General features: G+C 53.6%; 1 protein-coding gene and 1 long non-coding RNA gene across 2 annotated transcripts in view; one reads left to right on the top strand and one right to left on the bottom strand.

Moving 5' to 3' along the window:
• Positions 1 to 15,690, top strand: part of LOC116155314 (uncharacterized) — a 45,628-nt gene that overhangs the window by 23,475 nt on the left and 6,463 nt on the right. Inside the window, exon 2 of the long non-coding RNA XR_010383347.1 lies at positions 15,116 to 15,228. This is a non-coding gene — a long non-coding RNA (uncharacterized LOC116155314). The remainder of the gene's footprint in view (positions 1 to 15,115; positions 15,229 to 15,690) is intronic.
• CREB3L1 (cAMP responsive element binding protein 3 like 1) overlaps positions 1 to 15,690 on the bottom strand; it is a 33,549-nt gene that overhangs the window by 6,082 nt on the left and 11,777 nt on the right. The window contains exons 2-8 of the mRNA XM_064492408.1: positions 8,311 to 8,539; positions 5,235 to 5,419; positions 3,434 to 3,512; positions 1,450 to 1,607; positions 631 to 780; positions 420 to 478; positions 152 to 220 (exon numbers count right to left, since the gene is read on the bottom strand). Coding sequence (XP_064348478.1) covers positions 152 to 220; positions 420 to 478; positions 631 to 780; positions 1,450 to 1,607; positions 3,434 to 3,512; positions 5,235 to 5,419; positions 8,311 to 8,539 — 929 coding nt within the window. The remainder of the gene's footprint in view (positions 1 to 151; positions 221 to 419; positions 479 to 630; positions 781 to 1,449; positions 1,608 to 3,433; positions 3,513 to 5,234; positions 5,420 to 8,310; positions 8,540 to 15,690) is intronic.

Below are 15,690 nucleotides of genomic sequence, written 5' to 3' on the forward strand. Positions count from 1 at the left end.
TTGAACTCAGTGACCTCTCCTCTTTCCTGTCTCCCAGAGCTAAGACAGAGCCAGGCACTGGCTACAGAAGGGCAGGGGGCCAGGGTGGAGGGGTGGGGGATACAGGGGGCCAGGGCAGGGGGGGATGGGGGATGCAGGTAGCACCACCTACCTGTTGGCATTCTCCAGGGTTTCCACCTTCTTCCACAGTTCATTGTTCTCCGATGTAAATGTCTCCACTCTATGGGGGCCAAGCAGGCACAGGCTCAGAGGCAGGGCCTAGACTCACTGCTGCCTCCTCCACCCTGCGCACCAGCATCCCACTCCCTGTGCCTCCGCCCCTGGTGCCCTGTGAGAGGGTGCTGGAGCGAGCAGGCCTGGCTGAGGACTGGGACCCAGGCCCCCCACCCCCCAGGTCCCCCGACCGCCAGGCTCCTTACTTCTTTTCTAGACACTCCACGTATTCCTTCTTCTTACGGCGGCTCTCCTGGGCTGAGATCTAGAGGGGGAAGCCCCCAAATGGGAGTTATCAAGCCACATATCCACTTCCTGGGGCTCCCTGATTTCAAGGCTGGCATCACCAAGGGAGCAGAGGCCCCCTGCCCACCAAGAAAGCCTAAGGGCAGGGCCAGGGTCTGGCTCATGCTTTACCTTGTTCTTGATTTTTCTCCGGACCCTCTTCAAGGCCTTTTCCTCAGCTTTGGTGAGGGGAAGTTTGGTGGGGATGGGGTAGCCCTCAGCAATCAGGGTACGCTTCTCTTCCTCCGTCAGGAGCAGCGGCCCTGACGTCCCCTGTAATTTCTGTGGAAAGAGGGGCATGATGGTTAGGGACCAGACAGTCCTGTGTTCAAATATAACCTCTGCCGTTTACTCTTCGGGTGACCTGAGCCAGGCACTCAAATCTCTGAGCCTCAGATTCCTCATCTGGAAAAGGGTGGCTGTGAATTAAATCCAGTAGCATGTGTCAAGTACTTAGGATGTTGCTGACAGCCTGGCATATTAGGCCCTCAGGATACTGTTGGGAGGGGGTGGTCCCTAAATCCCATCCTGGAATCCACAGCCTCAAAGCTTACTCATCCAAGTCCCCTGAAACAGCAACCCCCAGACCCTTTTAGTCTTGGGAGTTTCCACACCCATCCCAGTGGATTCTGAGCCTCCTGAACATTGCTCCTCAAACAGTGCTCCTCGAAGCCAGCCTGGGCTGTCCCCTGGGGGTGAGGAATGTCAAGTTCTAGTCCTGGCTCTGCAATAGTGTGGGATCAGCAGGCCTCTTGGACTTTACCTGATTTCTGTTCACCCCAGGGCACTATGAAAAGCTTCTCACTCCCATCTGCCAGGAAGGTATCTCTGACTCCTGATGGGGGTGGGGATCAGGCTTGGGGCTCCCCAGACCCTCCCTGCCCTATCATGTGCTGAGGTGGATTTACTCAATTCCATGCCTCTAGGGTCAGCCCACCCCCAGCTGCTTACGTGAGGGGCGGTGAGGAGGGGGGAGGTGGAGATGGCTGTGGAGGAGCGGGCCATGGGCCGGATAGGGCTGGAGGGGGGCAGAGAGCGGGGACTCTGCGAGCCGTCACTGTCGCTGCCATGGCTGCTGGGGGGTGTTGGAGGCATCTGTACCAGGTCCTCTGGGGAGAGCAGGAGAAGCCAGGTTAGCAGGGTTGCAGCACAACTCTGGTCACACATCAGGGTTCAGCACAGTGTGGGCCTAAGGTAGCCCTGACTTCACGAGGGACGGACTGCTAGGGCCTCGACTCCTATAACATCAGAAGGCCCTCTGGTGTGTCAGAAAGACAAGCTGCCATCCCGGAAGACAATTCCTGAGTGCTGCCCCATCTCTGACACCACAGAGGCCTGGCTCCTTTAAGCCTGGTCCTTGATGGAGATATCACAGAGACTGGATTCTTGGTGTCCCTCCCCCATCCCTGACATCACAGGGCTCAGGGTCTTTGAGCTTCCAGCATGGCAGTCCTGGGAGGTGACTGGAGTCTGCCCACAGCGACACTCATGGGGATCAGGCTGGGTAAGCAGCAGCCTCTGTCCTTGTCTTTCCACTGCAAAGTGCTTAGGGTGGCCACTTCCAGCTGCAGGGTACCAGGGAGGTAGGCACTGGGCTTTCAGCAGACCTGCCAGGAGCACTGCTCTCCCCAGTCTCCTCCTCTAAGCTGCCTCTCTGTGGCCACAGCACCAGGAATATTGACACTCTGCAGGTGGTCAGGAAGAGGCCTGGGCAGAGCCAAGAGGACCAAGAGCCTTTTTGCAGGGAAGACCCCAGAATGGCGCAGAATGACCAGATAATTCCAGGTGTGGAAATTTGGAGCCTACTGAGCCTCAGAGCAGGGCTGAGGCTGGGAGGTGGAACCACGGCATCCTTCCGGCTCCGCCCATGGTGGCCTCCTGCAGGAGTCCTCGCTCCCTTCTTTAGCTCTTCTTTGCCTCTTATGGATGCCATACAGTAAAGATAACTGAACTTGGAATCAGAGAGACCTTGGTTCAAGTCCTGACTGTTGCATTGCCCAACTGTGTGGCCTATAGTTACAGTTACTTAACCTCTCTCAGCCTCACTTTGCTGTTGAAAGGGGGTGAAAGGACTCCCTGCACAGAGTAGTGAGGATGCAATGAGCTAATGTGTGTGAACACACTTTATTGAAGGGCACTCCACAACGTAAGGTGTTTCACATTGGTCCCTTTCTACCTCCTGTGAATTCTATCTTCTCTCCGAGGCTGTGAGCAACTTGAAAGTGAAACTTGGGCTTTATTCATCTTTCTAAACCGTGTGGTACTTAGTCCAGGCCTGACCCACAGTAGATGCTTAATCAGTATTTGATGAATTAATGAGGTGAGACTGGAAAGATTAAGCTAGCCCTTTCTCCTTCTGGTCAATCCAAGAAGTTTCCTCTGTTCCCTTCTCCCCTGTCAGGTCTGGAGATGTGCTTCTTTAACCCATAACACTGCTGTATAATTGGTGGTTTGTCTGTGACCCTCACTACTCTGTGATCTACTTGGGCTCAGGGGCTATCTTCTCTCTCTGCATCCTCAGTTCCTGGGACTAAGAGATACCCAATGAACTCTAGTTAGATGGATGGAGGAATGAATAGCTGGATGGACAGACAAATAGATGGATGAATGAATAGAGGGATGGATGGATGATTGGATGAACAGATGGATGGGTGGTTGGATGGATGGATGGATGGATGAACAGATGGCTATAGAGTGGGTTTCAATTAGTGAATGATAGGAGGGGATTGGCATACAGGGTGAGAAGGTGCTGATAATAGTGATGACAGTTGTAGATTGGGTAAGGAGGGGACTGGAGGGATGGAGAACAGACAGGGCAGGGATATTCTGGGGAGAGAGTGGGGATGTTGAGGGAGATGGGTGGACTGGACCAAGGGAGGAGGAATGCGATCTTCCCAAGACTGGAGAGGAAGACTCCTTCTCTGGACACACTTACCTGGTGTCACTTTGAGGAACTGGTTCACCTCCTGGGGCTCTGCTTTGATCACTGGCAGCTGAGTCATCTCTCCCGGGGCCTGAGAAAGAGACAGGTCCAGCTCCATCAGCTGCCCCTGGGGCTGTCCCCACCATGCCATCCGACCTCCCTCCATCCCTGAGGCTGGGGGTCTGCCCTGCAGCATTAATAAAGTATCTGGGCTCAGGGTTCCAGGCACATCCCAGAGCGAAGGAGCAGTTCCTGTGCTTAGAGAAGCCAAGTCAGACCTAAGAGAATGGTGGCCAAGTAGCATAGTGTAGCCCTCAAGCTCAGGGAAGGAGGGGTTCTTGTGGTCTTGAGGCCAGGGCCATCTTTTTGATGGATTTTGACCCTACACTTACTCTGAAGGCCACGCAGGCCTCGGTGGGTGGGTTGCCATGAGGACGAGAGGTCATGTCAGGCAGATTGGAGCTGTTCAATTAATGGTAACAACAGCATAGACAAAGGAGGCTTTCACTGGCTAGGGGCCCAGAGGAAACTCCCTGAGCAGCTGAAGTTTGAAATGGGTCCTGAAGTATAAATAGGAGTATTCCAGATAAAGGATCCGGCAGGATGTAGGTGAGAGGAAAGCATTCCAAGCAGAAGGAAAAGCATCTGCAGAGACACAGAGGCCAGAGAGAGCCCCACTGGCTCTTATGTGGGTCACATGCTCATTACTGCCATACCAACTCCTATTCCTGTGCCTTCCACTAAGGGGTCATGACCTCACTAGGGTGAAAAGTGCGGGCTTCGAGGTCTGGGGGCTGAGTTTGGAATGCAGCTCCGTTGCTTCTGACAGTGTGTTTGGGGGCAAGTTGCTTAACCCCTCAGGCCTCAGATTCCTTCTCTGAGGCATGTGCCCGACTTTCAAAATCCTGGATGCCGCTGCCTCATGCCTTCCTTTCCTGCTATGGCAAGGCCTGAGGAGTCTGAGCCAGTCCTGGAGATTGTCCCAAAAGATCTTCCCCATTTGCAGACAACCCTTATTCTTCAGGTCCCAGTGGAGTAGGGAGGGGCTGACTTTATACATTTTGATCAGGTGAGCCATGTGGCCAGCAGGGGGCAGTGCTAGCCAAACCCTGACTACGGATTTTAACATGCCCCTCCTGTAGTAGGCTCAGGGATAGGAGCTCCTTAGTGGTAATTCATGCTCCCATTTTACAGAGGAGGAAGCTGAGGAAGAAAGAGGGGATGAAACATGCCCAGAGCACAAGTGAGAATGGAGCTGGGACACAGGCAGGGCCTCTTCCAGGCACCTGGGTCTGGGCCTCACATCCCCAGAAGGGTCCTCAGATGTCAGCTTTGGCTCCATAGCCCGAATGCTGTTGTCTATACACTTATGGGATGACGGCTGGCATGACAGTGTGGGTTAAGAATATTAATCTCATGAATATAAACAATTGAAATATGGCAGAATTTTTATATTTCCATTTTGGTTTTTCTTCCTTTTTAAAAATCCTGACACTTCGAGAAATTAAGTGATGTGAACCATCTCCTTCTCTGAAACCCTGGACTGGGCCCCTGATGCCTAGCCCTGCTTAGGTCCCTGAATCTTTCTTCTGCTCACAGTGAGGACCCCAGCTTACTCTGAGGGTGCTGTGGTTTGAGCCCATTCTAGGATGGTGAAGGGGTGGCCCAAAGAGTGGGCAGAGGCCTGGTCTGGGGTCACATTGCTCCCCTTTTATAGAGCCCTGAGGTGCACGGTGCTTTGGAAGGCTCTTCCCATAGAGACCCATCACCCCTTCTCCCTCCCTTAGCCCCTACAAACAGTCCCCAGGCTCACCTGGTGGGGGACGGGCAGCCTGGACAGAGGGCTGAGGCCCAGCAGCGGGGTGGTGGCCATGGCAGCAGCAGCAGCCATGGCCGAGGAGGCAGCCAGAGGGTCCACGGGCAGCTCCGGGCTCTGCTCCTGCTTCACCATGACGGAGCACAGTGTGTGTCCCAGCACCCATGCTCCATGTTCGACGTCTGGGGAAGGGGGCAGGACCCAGGCTCAGGGGACTGACCCTCAGAGCAGAGGGCTCAGCCCCACTCCTGGCCCTTGGGAACTACTCTGGACAGGACAATGGAGAGATGCTAGGCACCAGGAGGCAGGCAGAAAAGGGCAGGAGGGCAATGCTTGTGAGGTGGGAGGGCAGAGAAAGCTGGGGCCAGAAGAGGTGGGGGCATCTTCTTCATTCAGCAGCTTACAGTATGGGCTTGGACAACAGACCTGGACCCCTCCTGAGTGCTGTGTGACTTTAGGCAAGTTGCTAAACCTCTCTGAGCCTTAGCTTCCTCATCTGTAAAAGTATCTGACAAGAAGTCAATGTTCAATAAATGGCAGCTAGTGTGAATACAATTATTTTTATTCAGTAAACGTGCTGAGTGCTGTGCTAGGTGCTAGGGACTTGGTAAGAGACATGAGCATAGTGCAGTTAGAATGCAAAGGGAAGGGGAAAATGGGGTCAGAGTGGCCAGCAGGGGTGACACGGCCTTGGAGGCTGGGCTTGGAGAAGTGACTTTGTCCTAAAGGTACTGGGGGTGGGGGTGGGGGTGGGGTAGGGACTGAAGAGTTTTAAGCATGCTCAGATTTATAATGTTAAAAAAGATCACTCTGCCAGTGTGTGCAGACCGGATTGGCTACAGGTGAGATGGAAGCAGCAAGACCCATAGGAGCTTGTTGAAATTGTCCAGCGAGAGAAGATGAGGCGGGAGCAAAGGCACTGGCAGTGGTGATGTAGAGGAACCAACATACTGGAGACAAATTTAGAGGGAAGAATCCATGGGACCTGATGCCTGGGGGCATGTCGGGGGTCAGGGGTGATGCTCAGGTCTCCCAGGGCAGCGTCCACCTCCTGCCCACCTCGTGGGTCTCCTGGCCTCAGCCTGGGCCACAGGGCTGTCAGGGCATCACCCCTTCTCCTGATGGGTGCCTACCGTCCTCTGCTCCAAGTCAGCCCTGCCTACAGGGGCCCCGGCACCTGGTTTTGGTGACCCAGAGGTCTGAGAAGCCAGCATGCAGGGGAAGGGCTGGAGGGACTCTAGCCTTGGGGGAATCCCGCTGTGGGTGGGGAGAGGGGTCAGCGGCTCCCTCATCCCACCTCAGAGGCCAAGCCCCACCCTGCTGGGAGCCTGAGGGCCCCAGATCTGGGCCACAGGCTGCCCCTGGGTTCCAGGAACACCCACAATCTTCCCAAATTACAGGGCCAGCCCACTGGCCTCCGGGAAGCTGCCCCCTGCAAGGGACCCACAGACAAATTGCTCTAAAAATAGAGTTGGGGTGGTGAGGAGTTGCTGGGCTGGGAGGCATTCCACCCCACATGCTGTCCTTCCCCAGGCTGGGGCCTGATGCCTCACCAGGTGACCTCCAGAGGCTTGGCTGAGGTCAGAGCATGTAGGGAAGCTGAGACCTCCCCAGCTATGAGCCCTGGAGACACTTAAAGCCCCAGGAGGTGTCCTTGCCCTCAAGGGGGTGGGTGAGGGTGGGGTACAAAGTCCTGTCTCTGCCCCTGAGGAATCTCAAAGACCCTCAGAAGCAGCTCACACTTCTTGCACGAAGTCCAATTCTAAACTCTAGTTGCGTAGGAACTTGTGTGTTCCTCCCAGCCATCCTAGGGGGTGGCACTGCTAGTCTGCCCACTTAATAGAGGAGAATATTAAAAAACTCATTCAAGACCATTGTCCTCTGAAGGGAAAGCGGAATAAGAACCCTGTTCATGGTTCCAGCCACTATATTCCTAATAGAACTTTGATATGCACAATGAAAATAGCTGCCTATTATTGACAGATGCATTTATAATGGGCTGGGTGCTGAGCTGGGATCTTACGTATATACATTGTTAATCCTTGCCAGAATTCTCAAGATACCTAGTATCTTCATTCTATAACTGAGGGAGCTGAGGCCCCGAGAGGTGAAGCAACTTGTTCAAGATCACACAGCAGGTAGTGGAGGCAGCAGGATGCGCACCAAAGCCAGTACCCCTTTCTGCCCTTTGAGGCTGGCAAATGTGGTGGTGACAAGGGTGTAGGGGCCTCCCCACTCCTAAGTCCATGCCCTGCATTTTACTGTGTGTATGACCTAAACAATTCAACTTTCCTGTAGTCTCATTTTCCTTATTGGACAAATGGGGATTATGATCAAAGTGATTTTGACCTCACCTGTGAGTTATGAGAAATAAATGAGATAATTAACATGAAGGTACTTTGTAAACTGGAGAGTGTGATAGAAATGTTTATTGTTACTCCCATTTGTAGATGAAGAAACAAGAGATGTGTCCACAATCACCCAGCCCAATATGCTGGAGCCAGCACCACATGTATCTGAGGAAATGCCCAAAGAGACCATTTCTAGGTGGGGCACAGCCTGGAGTTCCCGAATGTTGATCACCTGCGAGGAAAGACCTAAAGGGCAAAGAGCTGAGGGAGAAGAGAGCTTTAGAGAACCTGACCTTCGGGAATGAAAGTCGGGTGCAGGCATCTCTCCTAGGTAACATCTCAGAGGACATCACCGTACGAAGAGGTGGTAAGGTTCCAGAGCCTTGGTACCTTGCCCACATTTATTGTGTAGTCCATCCTCCCCCAAGCTGTTTCATCTAAGTCTGCTTCTCAGACCTAAGAAGGCTGGATTCTCCCCACAGGGTTTCTGATCCAGCAGGTCTGTGCGGGACTTGAGAATCTGCATTTCTAACAAATTCCCGGGTGCTACTGCTGGTCTGGGAACCACCCTTTGCACATCACTGACCTAAGACCCTCTGGACAAGCGCCCATCTGGGTTTGATCTGAGGGAGAACAAAAAGGCAGGGGGCAGCCTCCCCTGAGAGGTGGATGTGGGTGGCTCCTCTGGGTCTGGTGTCCTGGGCCTCGCCACCCCTTCTTACCTTGGGTGGTATCCTCCATCTTGATGGGCACGATGGGGCTCTGAGGTGCTGAGTCACCGCTCAGGGAGTAGCTGTGCTCAGCCTGGATGCCCGGTGTGGGGGAGTCCAGTTCCATGTCCAGTAGAGGGCTCTTCTCGTCCAGCACAGGGTCATCAAAGAAACTGCTGAACAGGTCATTGGAGAAGTCTTCCATGTTCTCTGTGAAGTGGTCCAGGTGCTCAGGGAAGTGCTAGGGAAGGAGGAGGGGAGAGGAGGGAGTCAGCTTATCCTAGAAAGGGGGTGTGGTTGCTGCTACAGTGGTGCCACCAGCCCTGCCACCACCAACGCCGTCCCTGCAACTTCCCCATTACTCTCCCTGCCATAATTAATACCACCACTGCCACCAACTTCCCCATTGCCCACATCACCATACCAACTGTTATCATTTCCATCATTACTGTTACCCCAGCATCACATCACAGCTACTATCACCTCCACCACCATCTCTAGCCTCGCCATCAGTATCCTGCAGAGTGAGCTGTGGATGGTGTGTAAGAATCCAGGCAACAGGACACAGGGCTTTAGTTCTGTCTCTGTGACCTTGGTCAAATCACTTAGATTGCCCAAGTCTGTTTCTCAGTCCACCTTGTTTCCTTCGTGGGAAGACTAAGCACTAAAAGAATACCTGTATCAATGGCAGCAAGTTTGCACTCCAAAGGCAATATCAGTGATTTTCGTATTATCTTTTGCTGGAATGCAAGGTGATGGAATTATCCAGGACTCTACTCCCCTCACTAGCACAGTCCGCACTTGTCCTCCGGTCTCCAGGGTCTCCCTTTTCCCCGGCATTCTTTATTCTAAAAGATTAGGCTCTAGAGTCATATTATTTGGATTCAAATCCTGGTCTTGATGCTCCTAGCTATGACTAAGTGCTCTCAAAGTGTGGGGGTGACTCATTAATGGGTTGTGAAATCAATTTCGCAGGTCACGACCAGAATTTAAGAAAAAAGAAAACAGAACAAAACAGAATAGAGTAATATCAGAGCGCACGGCACATAGGGAAGTGAAATAACCTGGTAAATTTTTTAGCTCAGTTATGTGTTTGTGTGTATCTGTGTGCTTGGGAAGGGTGTAAAGTATATTTCCCAGAAACAAAACAGTCTGAAAAATACTGGTCTCAGTGATCCTGGGAAAGTTAATTAACATCTTTATGTTTCATTTCCTCCTCTGTACGGGGTGGTGGGGGATGATGATATTTCCTATCCACAAGGATTACTATGAGGATTAAACAAGTTAATACATGTAAAGCACTTACAATAGTCCCTGGTACATAGTAATTACTCAACAAACCTCTTATTATTAATAAAGTATCCAATGGCTGGTACATAGTGGGTGCTTGTTTTCTCTCTCTAAAGAATTCTAAATCTGTAAGGAAATATTACTATTATTCATTCATTATTTACTGACTGAATGACTTTGCTAGTGGGTTGGAAGAGATGGTGGAGGGGTTTGCTTCCGGCTCTGGGGTCCCCTCTGGTGAGTGGGTAAGGTCTGGCTTCCTGGGTCCGGAGTTGTTGACTTTCTGGCCCAGAACACTCAGAGCCTGTCCCTGTCCAGAAGGCATGAGCAGAAAAGCCCTCTGTCTGAGAATAAGGTTCAGAGCCACCCGAGCATCTTTCTATGAGGGTAAGGGGATGATCACATGCTCTGGAGTAACATAGACTTGCTTTTGACTCCTAGCTCACTCCTTGCTAAGTTACTTCACTTTTCTGGGCCTCAGTTTCCTCATCTGTAAGGGGGAAATAAAAGTTCCCACTTCATAGTGTTGTCATGAGGATCAAATATTTGCTAGGTGCTTAATACCTCATAGGATTATTCAGATGAAGTGAGGAAATACATATAACATGTGTATACATATAACATACATATACATATAACACTGAGAACATTGCCTAGTATGTAGTGACTGAATTGTTGGCCATTGTTATGCAAAGCCTAACTCTGGGCCTGAGGTGAACTGAGCTTGAAGCTAATGTGGGGAGGTGGCTTGGTCCTCCGCCTAGAACAAAGCACAGATCAGAGAATCCAGGATAAAATGAGTTCAGAAACCCATCGACCTAACTACTCTCTCTTTTTCCCAGTTTGCCAGAACTTACTACCAATAGCTGGCATTTTTCTTGTTTATGGTTTTAACTTTCCAAAGTGCTTTCATATGCATTGTCTTATTTAATCTTCACAATTACCTAAGGAGACAAGGAAGTTGCATATTCGCATTTGACAGATAGGGAAACTGAGGCCCAGGGAGCCAAGGAGAACAGGGACAAGTCCACAGCCAGTCATCACCCAGTCCTCCCAGCAGATATTCCCCTGATCAGGAATAAACTCCCTGAGGTAGGGTCTGGATCTTGTTCACCTGCTGGGTCCCAGCCCCTGGTGCATGACACTCAACAATTATTGGTGGAGCGACCTGGCCTTGTACCCCACAGGGCAATGCCATCAGCATGTCAATGGTCCATCAATGCCTGGGGTGATGCAGTACCAGGAAGTCAGAGGCCTCAGCAGAACTAGTCTCTAAAAATAACCGTGATCCCAGCTGAAGGCCATTTACAGGGTGCAATGCCCCCCAACCACACAGCCTGGGCTCTGCTAGCCACAGCCTCAGCAGAGTCTGGGCTGGCCAGCCCAGCTGGGGGTGCTCTCTCTCTCTCTCTCTCAGGGTCTCTCCAAGGCCTAGTGTGGGGCCCAGAGTGAAGGGGTTGCAAAGAGTCCAGTGAGTCAGCTGCTAAGGTATTTCTCCAGCAGCTGCTTCTCAGGCGATAAGTGTTTGCCAATCCCTTTCCCGGGGCCTGGGAGAGGATAGAAGTTTCCTCTAGTCTGGATCGGGGTCTCTAAAGGACTTGGCTCCAGGCAGATGAGCCAGGTCCTTCTCAGAGACCCCTGGTGGGGTGCCCATAGGAACCTGCTGAGGGAGCTCAGTTGGCCCCTCTTTGTGAGCAGCCCCCACCCCACCTGCTGGAAACCAGAGCCAAGGCCCAGCAGGACAGAGCCTCCAGTTGGTGGGAGCCAAGTGGAAGGGGAGGGCAGCCAAGGGGCAGGCAGGGTGGGGGTGGGGGACACTCAAAGAACCCAGTCCTTCTTGCTAGGGGCTTCCCTGTGTGCTGGGTGGACCTCTGGTGGCAACAGTAGGTATGTCCCATCACCCCCAGGCCCACCTCCTGCTCAGGGAGCATGCCAGAGGGCCTCTCTTTATAGAGATTTGTAGCCCTGCTTCTATCTGACGCCTGGTCTCCCAGAGCAGCTCAGTTATGGTTGGTTTAGACCATCAATTTAGAGGCAAAAGGGACCTGAGAAAGGCCATGGTCCACACCCCATCCTCCCCATTTGCTAATGAGGAAACTGAGGTCCAGAGAGGGAAAGCCACCTATGAGTGTCACACAGTGAGTTGGTGATGTTGAGGGAGGGGCTCTCTGCAGCTCTGGGGCTGCAGAGGAATGTGGAGCAACTTCTTTCTGTCCTCTCTTCTTCCTCTACCCCACCCCCACCCCTGGAAAGCCCACTCTGGAGATCTCAGGCCTCCTCAACTCCAGCAGAGTCCCTTGTTCCACCCCACAACCCCTCAAAACCACACTCAGCTCTTCCTCCAGTTCTCACAGAAAAAGTTAAGGTTTCAGGCTATCCGATGGAAATTATTGGGGATGGGAGGCAGGATTCTATAAGCGGCAGGGAATCGTGGTCAACGTTCTGAGGCGGAAAGGGTTCTACTGGGGGTGAGCGTTCTGTGGGGGTGCCTTTTCAGGCAACTGGGGTGGGAAGCCAGAGAAGGAATTATGATTTGTTTCCCTCCTTGTTAAAGACTTTTTCCTACAGTCTTGCCAACATAAGCTCCTTCTCGGCTGCCACGCGCAGCCGGCGCCGGCTCCACTCTCTTGGACCAAAGGTCCTGAGCTCTCAGGCTCGCAGCCCCGAGCACCACTTCCCCTAAGCAGCTTCTCCTCCTGGAGCCGGATCTCAGTCACCGGCCCTTTAAATTTAAAGAAGGACGGGGTCCTGCCTGCCGAATGAGGCCCAAGAGGTTAACACCAGCGCCCTGGGGGCCGCCCCGCGCCAGAATCCGGCCTGCTCATTGGTCGGATCCGCGGAGCTCGTGGCCAGTGGGAGGAGGCTGCGAGAAGCCAGCCGCAAGAGCCGCGGGGCGGGAGCCGGAGGAGCGCCGAGCTCGCGCTGGGGAGGGTGTGCCGTCTTGACAGACGGAGCGGGCACGGAAAGGGCAGAGTGTACCGGGCTTGGCCTTGTGTCCCTTTCTGCACCTGGGCCAGAGGCAGAAATGGCCTTTTTGAGCTTCCAGGTGGGCCTGGCAGTCCCATGGTGATTTAAAGTCTTTTATTAGTTGCGTGGCCCTGACCCCGCAGGTTAAGTGGAGAGGGAGGGTCTCCTCAGATATTCCCAGCTCGAAGGCGAGGCCCGGCCCCAATTCTTAACGTCCCTTCGCGGCTCGTCCAGCTCAGCTCCTTCCTCCCCTCCTCGAATAATCCTACCTTAGGGCGCAATGATGGGGCAGCCGGGGTCCCTGCCCCTGGCAGAGGGAGGCGGGACATTGCTGGGCGGCAATAGGGCCTCTGAAGCTCCTCTCAGTTCTACTTCCCTGATTCCTCCTTGGAGGTCAATGTGGAGAGAGGGAAAAGCGCTGGGGGCGCGGCTGTCAGCTGAGGGTGTGTGTGGGAAAGGGGTTCTCCCCACCTGCCGCAGCCTCAGAGCGCCCCCTTCCCTCAGGCTGCTAGCCGCTCAGAGCCTGCACCCCCATCCCTGGCTTCTGCCCCTCCCCCGGTCCAGGCTGATTCAGTCTGTCTTTGGGGAAAAGAGGGAGGAAACCGGAGTGGGTCCAGGCTGAGCTGTGGGATAAGGAGTGGGGGGAATGCCGAGCCCGGACATTCCTTCCGAGAGAGTGAGCTCTGGGAGAGTTGGGAGGAGAGTCCTCTCACATTTCCCCCTTCCCCTCCCCCGCAGGCTGCCCCCCCCACCCCCCAACTGACCCATACATTCCGGGACGGTTACTTGCCTCGTGGTCACTAGAAAATTGCCCCCATTTCAAGCTGAAGGGCCACCAGTCTGAGTCACTGCTGTGCCCTGAGTATGTGTGTATGTGTAAGGGGGGGAGGGGGAGGGTCAACAGAGAACGGGGTGGGGGGGCTGGGGAAGGGAGGTGGGCCCCTGGGTACCCAGTTGTCAGACAGGCCTTTCCTGTCCTTAAGCATCACCATCCCGACATTTGGGGGGGAAGATCCAGGCATCTTCCCAGAGCTAGGCTTGAAGGCTGTCCTGTGAAGGAAAAAAGGCCCTGGACTCAAACTCAGGAGGCCCCAGTTGGAGATCCAGCTGTTCTATGAGACCTGGGCAGGGGCAGGTGGTGCCTCCTTTCCAGGCCTGTTTCCTCATCCATTATAGTCTGTGTTCCTACTGAGGCAGGGGCGGCAGGCACAGGGTGAAGTGGACTAGTCCTCAGAAAGTGGGCTCTTTTCCTCTGCCCTGGCCTCTCTGGGGACTGCAAAGAGACAGGAGCCAGTTTGCCCCATCCCTGGAGCCAGCCCCTCCCTGATCCTTCCTGGCAGGGCATGGGGGTGAAGGGGAGCACATTGTTCCAACCTCCAACCTCACTCTCATCCCCCATTCCCCACAGGCCCGGGCAAGGCGGCTGCTGAGGTTTCATATTTTCCCCCTACCGAACTCTTTACCACAGAGCCCAAGTCCAAATAAGCAGAAATGCTTCCGTGTGTGTGCGCGTGCGCGCATGTGCGTGCGCATGTATGCACACGCTATACAGATGTGGGCTCTGAGGTTCCTTCTTACACAGGGAAACATCACATCTCTGACACCACACAATGTGAGATCCCCGCCACATGGACACATTCAGATGGTTCCATACACAGCCTGGCACAGGTGCTGTTGTGCATATACACTCTCCTGGGCTCACACAGGCTGACACTGGCAGGCGCTAACACAGACCCAACAAGAACACACTCCTCAGATGTGATTAGATAGACACAGACACTCATGGGCACACACATACGTGCAGTCACCCCAGACACAGTCACGGTCACAGACACGGTCATGCACACTCTCACATGAACATACACAACATATCACAACAAACATCACAGAACTGACTGCTGACTGTGCCAAGCCACATGCCTGAGTCATATGACCCCCAGCGAGGGAGCGCTAGGAGTCCCAGGCTCGCCTGGGGCTGAGACAATGAGGGCTGGGACTAGAGGACTGGGCACCACAGGGAAGGAGCTTTTCTGTGCCTGTGTTCTGGAGAAGAGAAGGGAGAGAGGAAAGGGTAGGCTGGCACCCACCACAGGCTGGTTCTCTGCAGAGCAGGGTCTACATTCTCTGCAGCCCCCAACCCTGTTAGTCTGGCCCTGTAGTTCCCCCTCCCAAAACTGTGGTAACCCTTCCCTGGCCAGGCCACAGGTCCCTCAAGAAAGTAGAGAGCAGGCCTGCAGCTTCCCGGCCAGCCCCTGGCATCTTCTGACCCATGTGCTGTGGCCCAACCCTGGGGTGGGTGCCAGGTACCGTCTGGGCAGGAAGAAGTGATGGCAGTTAGTGCCGCCGCCCAGGGCTAGGATTAGCTGTGACTGGCACTACTGAGGGCACAGCAGCCCACGGTCTGGCTGCTGGAGATGTTGGTCCATAGGCAGTGGCCAGAGGATCCCTGTGGGACAACTCAGGACACTGGAGACTAAGTGCCAGGGCTGGCGCTGGGGCCCTCTGGAGAATAAGGGCATCAAATCCCATCCATTTACTCATCACTCATGTATTTGTTCAGTGTTTCCTGAGGACCTACTGTGTGCCCAACCCTGTGGATACAGAGATGAACAAAGCCCAGTTCCTCCTCACAAAAGGCGTTTTGACTAGTGATGTGACCACCCATTTATGAAGGTAGGTCCAAGGCTTGAACTCTGATCTGTCTCCAGAACATTCTCCACCTTGCATCAAGAGGGATCTTCTAACACAAATATGACTATGTGACTCCCCTGCTCAGTATCTACTGATGACTCCCTACTGCCCTGAGGATAGTTTCCAAGTTCCTTGGTATAGTGGAAAATGATCCAGCCATGTTGCTGCTATGTCATACTGTGTCCAGTTCTAATCTGTGTCTCCAAAGCCTAGCACTGGTCCCAGCACATGGTAGGTGCTCAGATGTTTGCTGAATGACTGACTGACTGAATGAGTGGGTGAATGAAGGAATGTGCCAATGAGCAAATGGACTGAGGCCTTTTTTTTCTGTAGCTGAGCCTCCAGGAATGACTGCCCTGAATTCTGCTTGGATGCCAGCTTGCTCCTGCTCCAGGCAGAGTTTCCATGAGGCTGGACGCCTTCCCTCGGCTCCTCCCTAGTGGG

Source organism: Camelus dromedarius, chromosome 12 (assembly GCF_036321535.1).
Source record: "Camelus dromedarius isolate mCamDro1 chromosome 12, mCamDro1.pat, whole genome shotgun sequence".
Classification (NCBI taxonomy): domain Eukaryota; kingdom Metazoa; phylum Chordata; class Mammalia; order Artiodactyla; family Camelidae; genus Camelus; species Camelus dromedarius.